This window comes from Oncorhynchus keta, chromosome 9, assembly GCF_023373465.1.
Source record: "Oncorhynchus keta strain PuntledgeMale-10-30-2019 chromosome 9, Oket_V2, whole genome shotgun sequence".
Taxonomy (NCBI): Eukaryota; Metazoa; Chordata; class Actinopteri; order Salmoniformes; family Salmonidae; genus Oncorhynchus; species Oncorhynchus keta.
In genome coordinates this window covers 34,806,542-34,821,030 of record NC_068429.1, presented here as the reverse complement: position 1 = coordinate 34,821,030, position 14,489 = coordinate 34,806,542, and the positions used below count along the sequence as shown (strand labels likewise).

The 14,489-nt window shown below is 43.4% G+C and overlaps 1 protein-coding gene and 1 pseudogene across 1 annotated transcript; one reads left to right on the top strand and one right to left on the bottom strand.

Annotated features, from left to right (window-relative positions):
- Window positions 1-1,395: 1,395 nt before the first annotated feature.
- LOC118388004 (phospholipase A2, major isoenzyme-like) lies at window positions 1,396-2,429 on the top strand (annotated as a pseudogene).
- Window positions 2,430-8,283: 5,854 nt separating this feature from the next.
- Window positions 8,284-11,502, bottom strand: LOC118387602 (protein phosphatase 1 regulatory subunit 3C-B-like). The gene is made up of 4 exons (XM_035776135.2): window positions 11,272-11,502; window positions 10,196-10,272; window positions 9,809-10,082; window positions 8,284-9,641 (listed from the first exon to the last, which is right to left on the bottom strand). The coding sequence occupies exons 2-4, from the start codon at window positions 10,207-10,209 to the stop codon at window positions 8,895-8,897; spliced, it is 1,035 nt and encodes a 344-aa protein (XP_035632028.1). The 5' UTR covers window positions 10,210-10,272; window positions 11,272-11,502; the 3' UTR covers window positions 8,284-8,894.
- Between the last annotated feature and the right edge of the window lie 2,987 nt (window positions 11,503-14,489).

The following is a 14,489-nucleotide window of genomic DNA, read 5'->3' as shown; positions in this document are numbered from 1 at the left end:
TGTAGCGAAATACTTGTGTTCCTAGCTCCAACAGTGCAGAAAAATCTAACAATACACAGAAATCTAAAAAGTAAAATAATGGAATTAAGAAATATTAAGATGAGCAATGTCGGAGTCCAGAGTGTGTGTGTATACCATGGAAGTCAGAGGTTGGAGTCATTCTTTAGATTAGTGGAGTATCTGGAGCATCAGCATTTGTGGGTTCGATTAATGGCTCAAAATGGCCAGAAACAAATAACTTTCTTCTGAAACTCACCCGTCTATTCTTGTTCTGTGAAATGAAGGCTATTCCATGTGAGAAATTGTCAAGAAACTGAAGATAACGTACAACGCTGTGTTCTACTCCCTTCACAGAACAGCGCAAACTGGCCCTAACCAGAATAGAAAGATGAGTGGGAGGCCCCGGTGCACAACAGAGCAGGAGGTCAAGTACATTAGAGTGTCTAGTTTGAGAAACAGACGCCTCACAAGTCCTCACCTGGCAGCTTCATTAAATAGTACTCACAAAACAGTCTCAATGTCAACAGTGAAGAGGCGACTCTGGGATGCTGGCCTTCTAGGCAGAGTTGCAAAGAAAACATTAAGATGGGCAAAAGAACACAGACACTGGACAGAGGAACTATTCACTGTTGACATTGAAACTGGTGTTTTGTAGATTTCCATCAGTCTAATGACCATTGCTTGTGTTTCTTGGCCCAAGAAAGTCTATTATTCTCATTTGTGTCCTTTAGTAGTGGTTTCTTTTCAGCAATTTGACCATGGGGGCGTGATTCACACAGTCTCCTCTAAACAGTTGATGTTAAGATGTGTCTGTTACTTGAACTCTGTGAATAATTTATTTGGGCTGCAATCTGAGGTGCAGTTAACTCTAATTAACTTATCCTCTGCAGCAGAGGTAACTCTGGGTCTTCCTTTCCTGTGGCGGTTCTCATGAGAGCCAATTTCATCATAGCGCTTGATGGTTTTTGCGACTGCACTTGAAGAAAATTTCAAAGTTCTTTAAATTTTCCGGATTGACTGACCTTCATATCTTAAAGTAATGATGGACTGTAATTTCTCTTAGCTTATTTGAGACAAGACAAGCTCAGTTGTGTCTGTCTGGACTGGACTGTATGTTCTCCTGCGATCTCAGGTGCGGCTGGAAGTAAGGCACTTAACCCCAATCGCTCTGCATAAGAGCGTCTGCTAAATGACTAAAATCTCAATCTCAGACATGAACATATGTGTCTGGAAAGAGGGGCTGCATGTTCTCCTGTAAACAGTATCTGCCACAATGTCTACTACTGGTTTGTCTTGGAAAGAGCCTCAAGGTCGCTGAGTTACAAGTAATATAAGTAGACCCTATTTCAGAGATTTACTGTAGGTCCAGAACTTCACTTCTCATTGGCTGACAACATGAACACCCTTCAAGCAGTTTTCCTTGTGGCTTTGGGCCTCTCTGTTGGTGACCAGCAGCTTCACACGATCTAATTATAATCGGGAACGTTTACCTGCAACAGTTTCAATTGCATTTTGTCATGCATAAGTCTCGATCATTATCATCATCCTCGTTAGCATTATCCAATATTTGTGAATATGTTAAATGTATTCAATGGATGAAGAAAACAAGTAAAGGGTTCAAATCTTAATATTTATATTAATCTGATCTGACCCATCCTTTATTATCTTTCTTACAGCCCAGGCAACCAACCTTAACAACAGGGCCCTGTGGCAGTTCAGAGACATGATCCCCTGCACCATGCCTGATAGTTGGCCCATCTTGGACTACACTGACTACAGATGCTACTGTGGCAAGTGAGGCTCTGGTCCCCTGTGGACGATCTGGACAGGTCAGGGGTTAAGGGTCAAGGGACAAGGGTTGGGAATATGGCGATAGGGTTAAAACCATTCCAGTCCACACACATTCTATCCCAACCACTAATGAATCTGTGTTGACTTGACATCAATGAAGGTTTTGCTTTAAAGTGTTGTTTCTTTGTTACTAATTGCTGCCACCAAGGTACTGACGAAAGTGTTGCCAGTGTGTGTTATTATGATATTGTCTCAGAGTTAGTGTGTCCTATGGTATCATCCAACAGGTGCTGTGAGGTCCATGGCAAGTGCTACAGCACAACGATGCCATGCAACACAATGAATGATGGGCCATCATTGACAATACTTACACCGAGTCCTATGCCCATGACTGTGACCAGAGCCTCAGAAAGGTCACTTGATGCTCCAAAGAGTCCCCTCACCTCTCACCTTATTCACGACAATGATTAGCAATGTACTGCATTATTTATAGTACTGCTCATGGTATTCATCAAACTCTTTACCTTGCTCTTTCCATGTCACTCTCTTTCTCTACCCTCCTTATTGTTCTTTCTCTCACATTCTCAGGCAACAATGACGGTTGTGAGAGGTTCATCTGCGAGTGTGACAGGAAATAAGGCCTACAGAGGACCCTGCTCCTGCTGGATATCACACAACATAGTTCAGATAGCTCCTTCACAGTGGTGTAAATTACTTAAGTGAAAATACTTTAAAGTAATACTAAATAAGTTTTTTTCAGGTATCTATACTTTACTATTTATATTTTTGCCAACTTTTACTTCACTACATTCCTAAAAAAAAATAATGTACTTTTTACTCCATACATTTTCCCTGACACCCAACAGTGCTTGTTACATATTGACAGGAAAATGGTCCATTTCAGACACTTATCAAGAGAACATCCCTGGTCATCCCTACTGCCTCTGATCTGGCAGACTCACTAAACACAAATGCTTGATTTTTAAATTATGTCTGAGTGTTGGAGGGTGCCCCTGGCTATCTGTAAAAAAATAAAATATAAATACAGGTTTGCTTTATATAAGGAATTTGAAATGGTTTATACTTTTACTTTTGATACCTACAGTAAGTACATTTTAGCAATTCCATTTACTTTTGATACTTAAGTATATTTAAAACCAAATACTTTTAGACTTTTACTCAAGTATTATTTCACTAGAGTCATTTTCTGGTATCTTTACTTTTACTCAAGTATGACAATTTAGTACTTTTTCCACCACTGCTCCTTCAGTGCTCCAGGTAGCTCCTTGTTCAATTGCTTTCCCCCACTAAAACCACCTTATTTTTTCAAGTCATTACTTTTTAACTGAATCTATTTGGTTGTCAGCTTTTGATGTTACCTGTTGTGTACTATATCTGGTTGTGACCTACCAGCCAGAAACTCGCTCCTACCAGCCAGTAACTCGCTCCTACCAGCCAGTAACTCGCGACCTACCAGCCAGTAACACACTTTGTTCTACTCTACTCTTGGATTTATTTATATTTGAGATTGTGTGGATGATAAACTAAGTAACAGATGAAACTTAATAAAGATTGAGAAACTCGCACTAGTGTCACTGTCTCTCTATTTGGATAACTGTCCACTATGGAAGTAAAGAAAGAGGGAGCCAAAGAGATTATAATTCAAACAGGGCCCAAATATTGTACTATGCAGGCCAACATTCAAACCCCCAGTAGAGGGAACCAATGTTTTCATATGTCCTAGTGACAAGTCCTCCACTTTGAGAGGAACATGCACAACATATTTTAACACCTGCCAAACTGTGGAACGCAATGTTACCAGTTCTCTGTTTGTCTGCTCAGGCCCATCTCAGGTGTGCTGCTGACAAAAGAGCTCACAGACAAAAGAGTGTTCCCCCTCTTCCTCTTGTCATGGTGAAGAGCGGCAGCAATAAGCGACAAAAACACTTCACACAGCAACATAAACCCTCTGTTTAGCGAGTGGTTCCTAAATGTTAGAAGCATTCAGGTGGGACAACACTAGACTCAACAGGGGAGCTTTCAGAATGGCACTGTGAAGCAGACTGGTTGGCGGCAAATTACTGGCCTGCATTTTAGAAAAAGACCACCGACTGACATTTCATTGGGAGAGCTTTACACATGTCCAGACATTTTAACTTGGCATAGTTATTGGGTAATATGTAGTGTTTCTGTTCTTTGGAACAGCATGTGCCGTTTCATTGTGAGGTTGGAACTTGGAACATTCCACAACATGTAGGCCTACCTGTACCAGCCTGCCAGAACAGCCTGGTCTCAGACGTCAGACATAACACAGTAAATGTAAACCCAGGACTCTCATATTAGTATGATACCTGTATGTTATGTTTGGTTACGTAAGACAGATGGTTACCTTAAGGCAAAATCTAGTGGGGTGATTGGTCGAGGTGGATGGGTGGGAAAATACAACACAAGTTCAAATCTCATCACAGACAACTGGGCCAATTGTGTACCCCCTCATGGTTCTCTCCGACACAGCCCGGGATCAAACCCAGGTCTGTAGTGATGCCACTGTGATGCAGTGCCTTAGACCGCTGTGTCACTCGGGAGGCCCACAGACAACTTTACAATTTTAGCAACTTTAACTACTTACTACTTTTAGTTACTTTGCATTTAGCTAACTCTTCCCCTAACCATTTAACTAAACTCCTAAACTTAACCCCTAGCCAAGCTAACATTTGCCAGCTAGCTAAAATTTGTAACATATCATACATTTAGCAAATTCCTAACATATAGTACGTTTCGCAAATTTGTAACATATCATACGAAATGGCTGATGGATATCCACAAATGAATACATACAATACGAAACATATATCATACTAAATGGAGCGTCTCAGATATACATACAGAATAATATGAAATGCTCCAAGTCCATGCTCGTCAGAACATACAATAGCGGACACATGCTGCCTTTTGACTTGTATTTAGAAATAGAGAACTATCATGTTTATGTTTTGTGGGGAGGGGTCATGACACATGGCATCACCTTTCATGATGACCATACAATGTGAGATTCACACACTAGTTTCAGGCTGACCTATCTACCTGGAACAATTCACAACATCTTTAGTCCAAGGACATTATAGTCCTGGGGGGGGTAAGAGACAAATGAAAGCAGACTCACATCACTCTCTATTCCGAACACATGGTGACTCCACCCTAGCATGTAAACAAACACATGCTCCAATGCTGCCATGGTAACAAACCACTTGCTGTGCTTCTACCGCCCAAGTGAGCTGATGTTCACGTTGCCGGAGGCTCTACAGCATTACCCAACAGTACTGCAGGTAGTTGGGCGTGTCAGTCAAGGTGGCTCATGTGGAGGCATGCCATTGTATCACTCCTACACCCAGAACATCCATTGACATAGGCTGTTTGGAATGCATGATGTGGCAGATAGGAAGACACCCAGGGAAATCTGAGCCTTGTTGATGTAGAGCGCAATAACAAGCTTTTAGATAGTGTTCGGTAGTGGAAGCATGAGCAAACTACACACCTGACTTATATACTAATGTGGACACAACTCAAAAGCGTAATTAGTTAGGATGTTGACAACTGTGCCATACAGATTGCAAAATAGTTGGGAAGAGATTTTTGATGTACCGATTCCATGGTACAGGGTGTATGAGTTGATATATTAAACAACGCAAGATTCAAGACTGTGATTTTCAGCTAAAATTATATAGAATCCTTGCCACCAACAAAATGTTGAATATTTGGGGCATAAAATCATCGAAGCTCTGCAGATTTTGTTGTGAGTATACAGAATCAATAGACCATTTATTTTGGTATTGCCCTCAGGTAGCCCGTTTCTGGTCTCAGGAATGGCTGAAAATGCATATCATTGATCTAAAATTGATCCTAGAAATAGTACTGTTAGGAGATCTGGGGAGACCGGGTCAGTCAATTACTAATATACTAATACTCTTAGTAAAAGTATTTATCTTCAACACTCAATCTGTAGATTCTATTCGATTAGATAGATTGAAATTGTACGTTAAACATCATAGCATAGTTGAAAGATATGTGAAACACAAAGTGGGTGTCCCAGCAGAGAGAGATGGGATGGGCTGAGGGAAGCGCAGAGAGAGATGGGATGGGCTGAGGGAAGCGCAGAGAGAGATGGGATGGGCTGAGGGAAGCGCAGAGAGAGATGGGATGGGCTGAGGGAAGCGCAGAGAGAGATGGGATGGGCTGAGGGAAGCGCAGAGAGAGATGGGATGGGCTGAGGGAAGCTGAGAGAGAGATGGGATGGGCTGAGGGAAGCTGAGAGAGAGATGGGATGGGCTGAGGGAAGCTGAGAGAGAGATGGGATGGGCTGAGGGAAGCTGAGAGAGGGATGGGCTGAGGGAAGCTGAGAGAGAGATGGGCTGAGGGAAGCTGAGAGAGAGATGGGATGGGCTGAGGGAAGCTGAGAGAGAGATGGGATGGGCTGAGGGAAGCTGAGAGAGAGATGGGATGGGCTGAGGGAAGCTGAGAGAGAGATGGGATGGGCTGAGGGAAGCTGAGAGAGAGATGGGATGGGCTGAGGGAAGCTGAGAGAGAGATGGGATGGGCTGAGGGAAGCTGAGAGAGAGATGGGATGGGCTGAGGGAAGCTGAGAGAGAGATGGGATGGGCTGAGGGAAGCTGAGAGAGAGATGGGATGGGCTGAGGGAAGCTGAGAGAGAGATGGGATGGGCTGAGGGAAGCTGAGAGAGAGATGGGATGGGCTGAGGGAAGCTGAGAGAGAGATGGGATGGGCTGAGGGAAGCTGAGAGATGGGATGGGCTGAGGGAAGCTGAGAGATGGGATGGGCTGAGGGAAGCTGAGAGATGGGATGGGCTGAGGGATGGGATGGGCTGAGGGAAGCTGAGAGATGGGATGGGCTGAGGGATGGGATGGGCTGAGGGAAGCTGAGAGATGGGATGGGCTGAGGGAAGCTGAGAGATGGGATGGGCTGAGGGAAGCTGAGAGATGGGATGGGCTGAGGGAAGCTGAGAGATGGGATGGGCTGAGGGAAGCTGAGAGATGGGATGGGCTGAGGGAAGCTGAGAGATGGGATGGGCTGAGGGAAGCTGAGAGATGGGATGGGCTGAGGGAAGCTGAGAGATGGGATGGGCTGAGGGAAGCTGAGAGATGGGATGGGCTGAGGGAAGCTGAGAGATGGGATGGGCCGAGGGAAGCTGAGGGTTGGTATGTGGAATTGGAGACAAGTGGGAGTGGAGTTGCTGTGAGAGAGAGAATGATGGTCAAAAGATCAAGGGGAAAAAAAGTCTAAATAAAACACAAAAGTACATTTGAACACATTAAGTGGAAGTGTTTTTACAACTAATGCCGGTTTGCCTGAGGCTGATGCCGTGCAGGTGTTTGTACACATGCATATACACACTCTCATTCAAATAAACACATACAAGAACACACATGTAATAGTGCCAGACATGCACACAAACATATACAGTTGGCATTGCTGTTATGATTTCAGTTGTCCTTGAGGTCCTGTTTTACATTTTGTTTTACATTGTTTGTCAATCCTTTTTAGTTCAGGGTTCTTGGGGGTGGGGAATGGAATTAATTGTCTTTTTTTCTGGGGGGGTGGGAGGGGTCTGAAATGATTGAGGGACAGCTATTGGGGAACATCTTGTAGGGTTTGGATTTCACAAGATTGTGATCAAGAAAAAGGAAATGGATATTATCACTATCACGCATACAAGGATGGCTCTGTTGCAGAAAGACTGATACGTTGATAGTGTATTGATGCCGTATGGTTTGTCCTTCATGTTCTAATACTTTAATGTTCCCCCCTTTAAGACTTAAGCTTGATTAGTTTTAAAACGCTGCTGTTAAAAAAAAAATTAAAAAAAAAAAAATCGGCTTTGGACAAAATCCTGCTCCTACTGCGTTCCATTCATGTGACAACAGAAAGAATGCGCAAGATTCCATCCACATTTGTCAAAGTAGGCTCATTTGCGTTGCTCATTTTGGTATACATGCTTATTGTAGGGGTTAGCTTAGAGGTCTTCTGATAACTAGTATAGGAAACTGGAGGGTGGTATGTTGTCTGTTTAGCTATCCATAAAGTCAGAATTTATTTACTTCACCTTTATTTAACCAGGCAGGCCAGTTGAGAACAAGTTCTCATTTACAACTGCGACCTGGCCAAGTGTGGTCCTTCCGTAGCTCAGTTGGTAGAGCATGGTGCTTGTAACGCCAGGGTAGTGGGTTCGATTCCCGGGACCACCCATACGTAGAATGTATGCACACATGACTGTAAGTCGCTTTGGATAAAAGCGTCTGCTAAATGGCATATATTATATTATAACGCAAAGCGACAAAAACTATTACAAACAAACGTACAGTCAATAACACTAGAACATCTGTGTTCAAATTAAGTAAGGAGGGAGGCAATAAAAATCAGCCGTAGTGGCAAAGTAATTACAATTTGATATGTGCAAGTACTAGAATGAGAACTTAATATTATTATCAAATGTTTAATAAAAACTCAAAGCACATATTACATTTGTTCAAAGGCCAGTCAGGGTGGCTGAAGTTGGAGTCTGCATGGCAGTTATAAAGAACATCCAGCCTCAGTGGGAGGGCATTGAGTTTGTACAATTAGTCCATCATATACACCTAGAAACAAAAACCTCTGGACGTTTCCCAGAAGCTTAGATCCACTAAAATAATAACTTATGATCTTGGTGCTGGGAAACTCACCCACTGAAATGGGTAAAAAAAATAAAGTAACACAGGACTATATTCTGTAAGAAATACAATGGTGCAAATCAATTTCACATTAGTTGGGGCCCAGATGAGCCGTGGACGTTAAGGGCCACTACAAAGGAACACATTGTAGTCCTCCTAACCTCTCCCATCAGATGGGGTCATTCCATTTTAACAGTCAATTCAATGAGTCACTTCCTCAATCAAGATTAAAATCATTGCACATTTTCTAAGCAACAGATTTCCCAGCTGGCAGTTGAGACAGCTACTTAGATCCACACCTGAATCAGAAATGGCAAGGCTGGCTCGCTTCCTGACCAAACTAGGGAGAGTTCACTCTACCAGAAAGTGACAGTTATCCAGTCACCCTAAACTCTGGCTGATGAAGGCTTCTGAGGGGTGGGAGAGTTCAGGGTAAAGGGGGCTCTTCAGGCTGGTACCCCCACTCCTTGGCCATGAGGGGGGACGTTGGAGGGAGCGGGGAGTGGTGATGCGGCGCAGTACCGGGGCTTTACTATACCCAGCCCCCTCAGGCTCTACACACACACAGTAGTTCTGTCCCCCGTTGTTGTCCCAACGCAGCGCGGCCCCGCTCCCTGGCCGGAACAACACACAGAACTCCAGGCGCTCGCTGGGATCCAGGTTTTGGGGGAGGGGGACATCAAAGGCAAACATGTCAGTCTCAGTGGCCCCGTAGCGCTGCTGCAGGTAAGAACAGGGGATGTCCTGGTGGCTTTGCCACGAGTCAAAGGTTACTCGCACGTACACAGTCTTCTCAAAGCTGACATTGCAGACACGCACAGTGCCACTCAGTGATCGCTCAGTCACACTGCAGCTCTCCAGCTGCACCAGGACCTCCTGCAGGCGGGCTTGGAAGGTCTTGAAGTCTGCCATGGGTTGCGGGAAGGCCAGACTTAATCTCAAGAGCTGCTGCTTCCCACCGGCAGGACCCGGCCACAGGCCCTGCGGTCTGATAGGAGGGGAGGAGGAGGTAGAGGGGGAAGAAGAGTCAGCCCTCTGGGTCGTGGAAAAGGAGTTGTCTGGGATATATAGTCGCACTGCAGTGAGAGACAGCCCCTTAGTATCAGCAAACACTACACGCTTCTTCTTGTGGTCCTTCTGTAGCTCAGTTGGTAGAGCATGGCGCTTGTAACGCCAGGGTAGTGGGTTCGATCCCCGGGACCACCCATACGTAGAATGTATGCACACATGACTGTAAGTCGCTTTGGATAAAAGCGTCTGCTAAATGGCATATATTATATATTATTATTATTCTTAGGGCTGGCACTGCTCCTGCGCACACAGCTCTTAGTCTCAGACCGCTCTGGGGAGGAGGAGGATGAAGATGAGGAGTGCGGCGCAGCAGTGTGAAGGCTGGCTCTGGGAGACCGGTAGTCTCTGGTGTGAAGGTGAGGTCTCAGGACCTTCAGAGGGGACACACCCTGTAGACGACAGAGGGGCAGGCTCTGGCTCAGGCACAGTCGCATGGCGAGGTCCACTGGCATGGCAGACTGCTGGGGTATGGAGTGGCCGACAAACGAATGAAGCACTCTGAAGATGGAAGGAGAAAATTATGTTGAGAAATGGGGATGCATCCCCCCCCAAAAAAATATATCACATCTACAAATGTGTTGGTGAGATCCAATGGATTAGTGAACACTTACTGTGTACAGTTCATTCTCAGACTGGACGTTGTATGGAGTAGAGCTAAAAGTTGCTCTAGCAAAGACCAGAGTGATATCTGTGAACAAGAAAAACACCAAATGTAATACTCAATCTATAATGATACTGTTAAAACCCTAATGTCATGGACAGACATAACCAGAATGAGCATCTGACACTTAAGGTTTACATTTTTTTAAGTTTCTGAGATGATTAAAACCCAAACTACACTATGGAAGTTTAGGATGTAGCATACATTAAGAAGCCGTCTTGATTAGTATTAACTTACTTTAAAAATAGGCATGTGTAAAGTTAGTGTAACACCAGTGAAGGTAACACTATAAACACCAGTGACTGTGACAAATCTGCAGACAAGACGCATAGCTAAAATGGCACCCATAGTAGCTTGAACCACAATTCTTAAAATGTAAATAAATTCACTTAATCATGATTTGATCAATTAAAATGTACTTTGCCCTGACTATAAAACCACTGACACATCTTAAGGCCTTGCATGAAATGACCAAATTTCTAGAACGCACACCTACGATGTGCTTAAAAATAATTTAAAAATGGCCCTGCCTCCAATGAACATTTGACCCAGGAAAAAGTTGAAAGGATGTTGATTTTTTAAATTATTTTTTTTATTAAAAAAAGGGTATGCGAACATCAGTGATATGGAATTGAGGCAGCTATTCCCTGAAATTATTTTACATTAGTAATAGTTAAGTAGTCAACTAAATAAAGCTAATTACTTCTGTATGACATTTAAAGATAAACATTTTTTTTTTTAAACAAAGTGTCTCTAGACCAACTCATGACCCCAGAGATTATCCAATTTAATGCTACTGATCCTGTTCTACAACACAAATAAAAGTGTTTGTAATTTAACTTAAAACACTTCAATTTAAACAAAAAAACATTGTCAGTCAAACACTTGTGGGACAGGAAAGCCACTGTTTTCGTAGAACGACCCAGTTAACGAGCTATAAAAACTAAACACATGGACAAACACATTTCATTCGAAGTAGCCCTAATTTGTGAAGAAAAAAAATAAGAATAAGCGTAGGTTACTTACGGAATATTCACGCCAAAATCACTCTAATAAAGTTCATCTGTAATTGGCTTGAAGAACAGAGAATAAACACACTGAATATCACCTCCCAGTTGTTTCCATTCTAAACGTTGTTACAGTATCAACCCTTTCGACGGCTCATGTGAATGTTCTCTCAAGACATCCAAGGGCTATTTAATGAGATACTACTCGTGAGTCGCGCCCCCAGCAGTTGAGTCTTCACGTGAACCGTGTGGTTTAACCAATCAAATGTCTCCTGTCTCCTCCTTCGTCAAACGGAGCTTCCTGTATGAATGAAGTGTGGCATGATCAAATTAATCTAATGTAGCAGACTGGTCTAATAGACTAGACGTAACATAATAGGCTAAATGTAAATCCGAGACAATCAAATTAAATATGTTATGTTTGGTATGGTTACATAACGTACATTACGTGTAACACACATATTGAATGTAATTAAGGACAACTGCAGCATTTGAGCTATTTAGACATGTTGCAACTACTTACTACTTTTCACTACTTACTTAGTGTGTTAGCTAACCCTTCCCCTAACTCTAACATTAACCCTAACGTTAGACACCTAGTTAACGTCAGTCACAACAAATTGTAATTTGTAACAAATTATATGAAATGGATGATGAACATCAACAAATATATACATACCAATTGGACAACATACATATTTACATTTACTATGTTATGTCTATCCATGAGTCCAGGTTGCAGCTAGCAGGCAAAAATAATTGTCAGAAACAAGATCCCCTACATACCAGGGCATTCTTCTTCTTTGGGGTTTAAGGGCAGTTGGCATCCAACATATTGCATTACCACCCCCAACTGGACTATAATTTAAACTTTGACATACAAAACGGAAAAAAGTCACACACAAAACATTTTTTTTAAATAATACAAATAAAAAAATACAGTTCCAACTAACCCTACACTCATGAAAAATCCACTACCCCATTCCACTACTTTGAACCTATATATATTTTTTCTTCCCACCTTTATTTAACCAGGTAGGCTAGTTGAGAACAAGTTCTCATTTACAACTGCGACTTGGCCAAGATAAAGCATAGCAGTGTGAACAGACAACAACACAGAGTTACACATGGAGTAAACAATAAACAAGTGAATAACACAGTAGGAAAAAAATAGTCTATATCCATTGTGTGCAAAAGGCATGAGGAGGTAGGCGAATAATTACAATTTAGCAGATTAACACTGGAGTGATAAATGATCAGATGAACATGTGCAAGTAGAGATACTGGTGTGCAAAAGAGCAGAAAAGTAAATAAATAAAAACAGTATGGGGATGAGGTAGGTAAATTGGGTGGGCTATTTACAGATGGACTATGTACAGCTCAGATAGCAGATGTTTAAAGTTGGTGAGGGAAATAAAAGTCTCCAACTTCAGCGATTTTTGCAATTTGTTCCAGTCACAGGCAGCAGAGAACTGGAAGGAAAGGCGGCCAAATGAGGTGTTGGCTTTAGGGATGATCACCTGCTGGAGCGCGTGCTATGGGTGGGTGTTGCCATCGTGACCAGTGAACTGAGATAAGGCGGAGCTTTACCTAGCATGGACTTGTAGATGACCTGGAGCAAGTGGGTCTGGTGACGAATATGTAGCGAGGGCCAGCCGACTAGAGCATACAGGTCGCAGTGGTGGGTGGTATAAGGTGCTTTAGTAACAAAACGGATGGCACTGTGATAAACTGCATCTAGTTTGCTGAGTAGAGTATTGGAAGCTATTTTGTAGATGACATTGCCAAAGTCGAGGATCGGTAGGATAGTCAGTTTTACTAGGGTAAGTTTGGCGGCGTGAGTGAAGGAGGCTTTGTTGCGAAATAGAAAGCCGACTCTAGATTTGATTTTGGATTGGAGATGTTTGATATGAGTCTGGAAGGAGAGTTTACAGTCTATCCAGACACCTAGGTACTTATAGATGTCTACATATTCTAGGTCAGAACCATCCAGGGTGGTGATGCTAGTCGGGCGTGCGGGTGCAGGCAGCGAACGGTTGAAAAGCATGCATTTGGTTTTACTAGCGTTTAAGAGCAGTTGGAGGCCACAGAAGGAGTGTTGTAGGGCATTGAAGCTCGTTTGGAGGTTAGATAGCACAGTGTCCAAGGAAGGGCCAGATGTATACAGAATGGTGTCGTCTGCGTAGAGGTGGATCAGGGAATCGCCAGCAGCAAGAGCAACATCATTGATATATACAGAGAAAAGAGTCGGCCCGAGAATTGAACCCTGTGGTACCCCCATAGAGCCTGTCAGAGGACCGGACAACCTGCCCTCCGATTTGACACACTGAACTTTGTCTGCAAAGTAGTTGGTGAACCAGGCAAGGCAGTCATTAGAAAAACCGAGGCTACTGAGTCTGCCGATAAGAATATGGTGGTTGACAGAGTCGAAAGCCTTGGCCAGGTCGATGAAGATGGCTGCACTTTACTGTCTATCTGCTCCTGCACCATGCCAACGGCTTGAGAGGACCGGACACCAACACTCAACACACCCTGTAACTCTTCTGAAGTCAAATCTCGTATACCAAAATACGTCTCTGCAGCTGCCTACATCTATTTTCTATGATTAAGTTCCATTTCTGCGGCACAGTTGATAACCTTTGCTATGAACGCTAAGAAGCCAACCTTACTGAAGCATATATCATTCGTTGGCCTAGCCCTCTGTGCTGGCACAGATCTGCTAGTCACAGGGATCCTCTCTGGATCCCTCACCCTTGACCCATCCTCCTCCACTTTCATCCCTGCCTCAGCATACTACACCTTCTGCACTACTCTGACTCTGGCCACCTCAACCTGCCTCTCTTACACTGGACACTTCATAGGATGCCTCTTTTCCAACAAGTAAGTTAGTCAAATGTCTGCCTTGCTACGACTGTCCCGGTGAACTGTAAGTGCTGTTTTTGTGAAGTGGAAACATCTAGCAGCAACAATGGCTCAGCCGCAAAGTGGTAGGCCACACAAGCTCCTAGAACGGGACTGTCGAGTGCTGAAGTGCATAGCTTGTAAAATCTCTTGTGCTTGGTTGCAACATTCACTATCGAGTTCCAAACTGCTTCTGGAAGCAACATCAGCACAATAACTGTTTGTCGGGAACTTCATGAAAGGGTTTTCCATGGCCGAGCAGCCTAGGATTATCATGTGCAATGCCAATCTTCTGCTGGAGTGGTGTAAAGCTCGCTGCCATTGAACTCTGGAGCA

What these genes read in the sequence shown, in the direction of transcription:
- LOC118387602 (XM_035776135.2), bottom strand. An exon ending in GCAGGAGCAGTGCCAGCCCT is followed by an intron (nt 9,642 to 9,808) that starts AAGAATAATAAT and finishes CAGAAGGACCAC; the next exon opens with AAGAAGAAGCGTGTAGTGTT.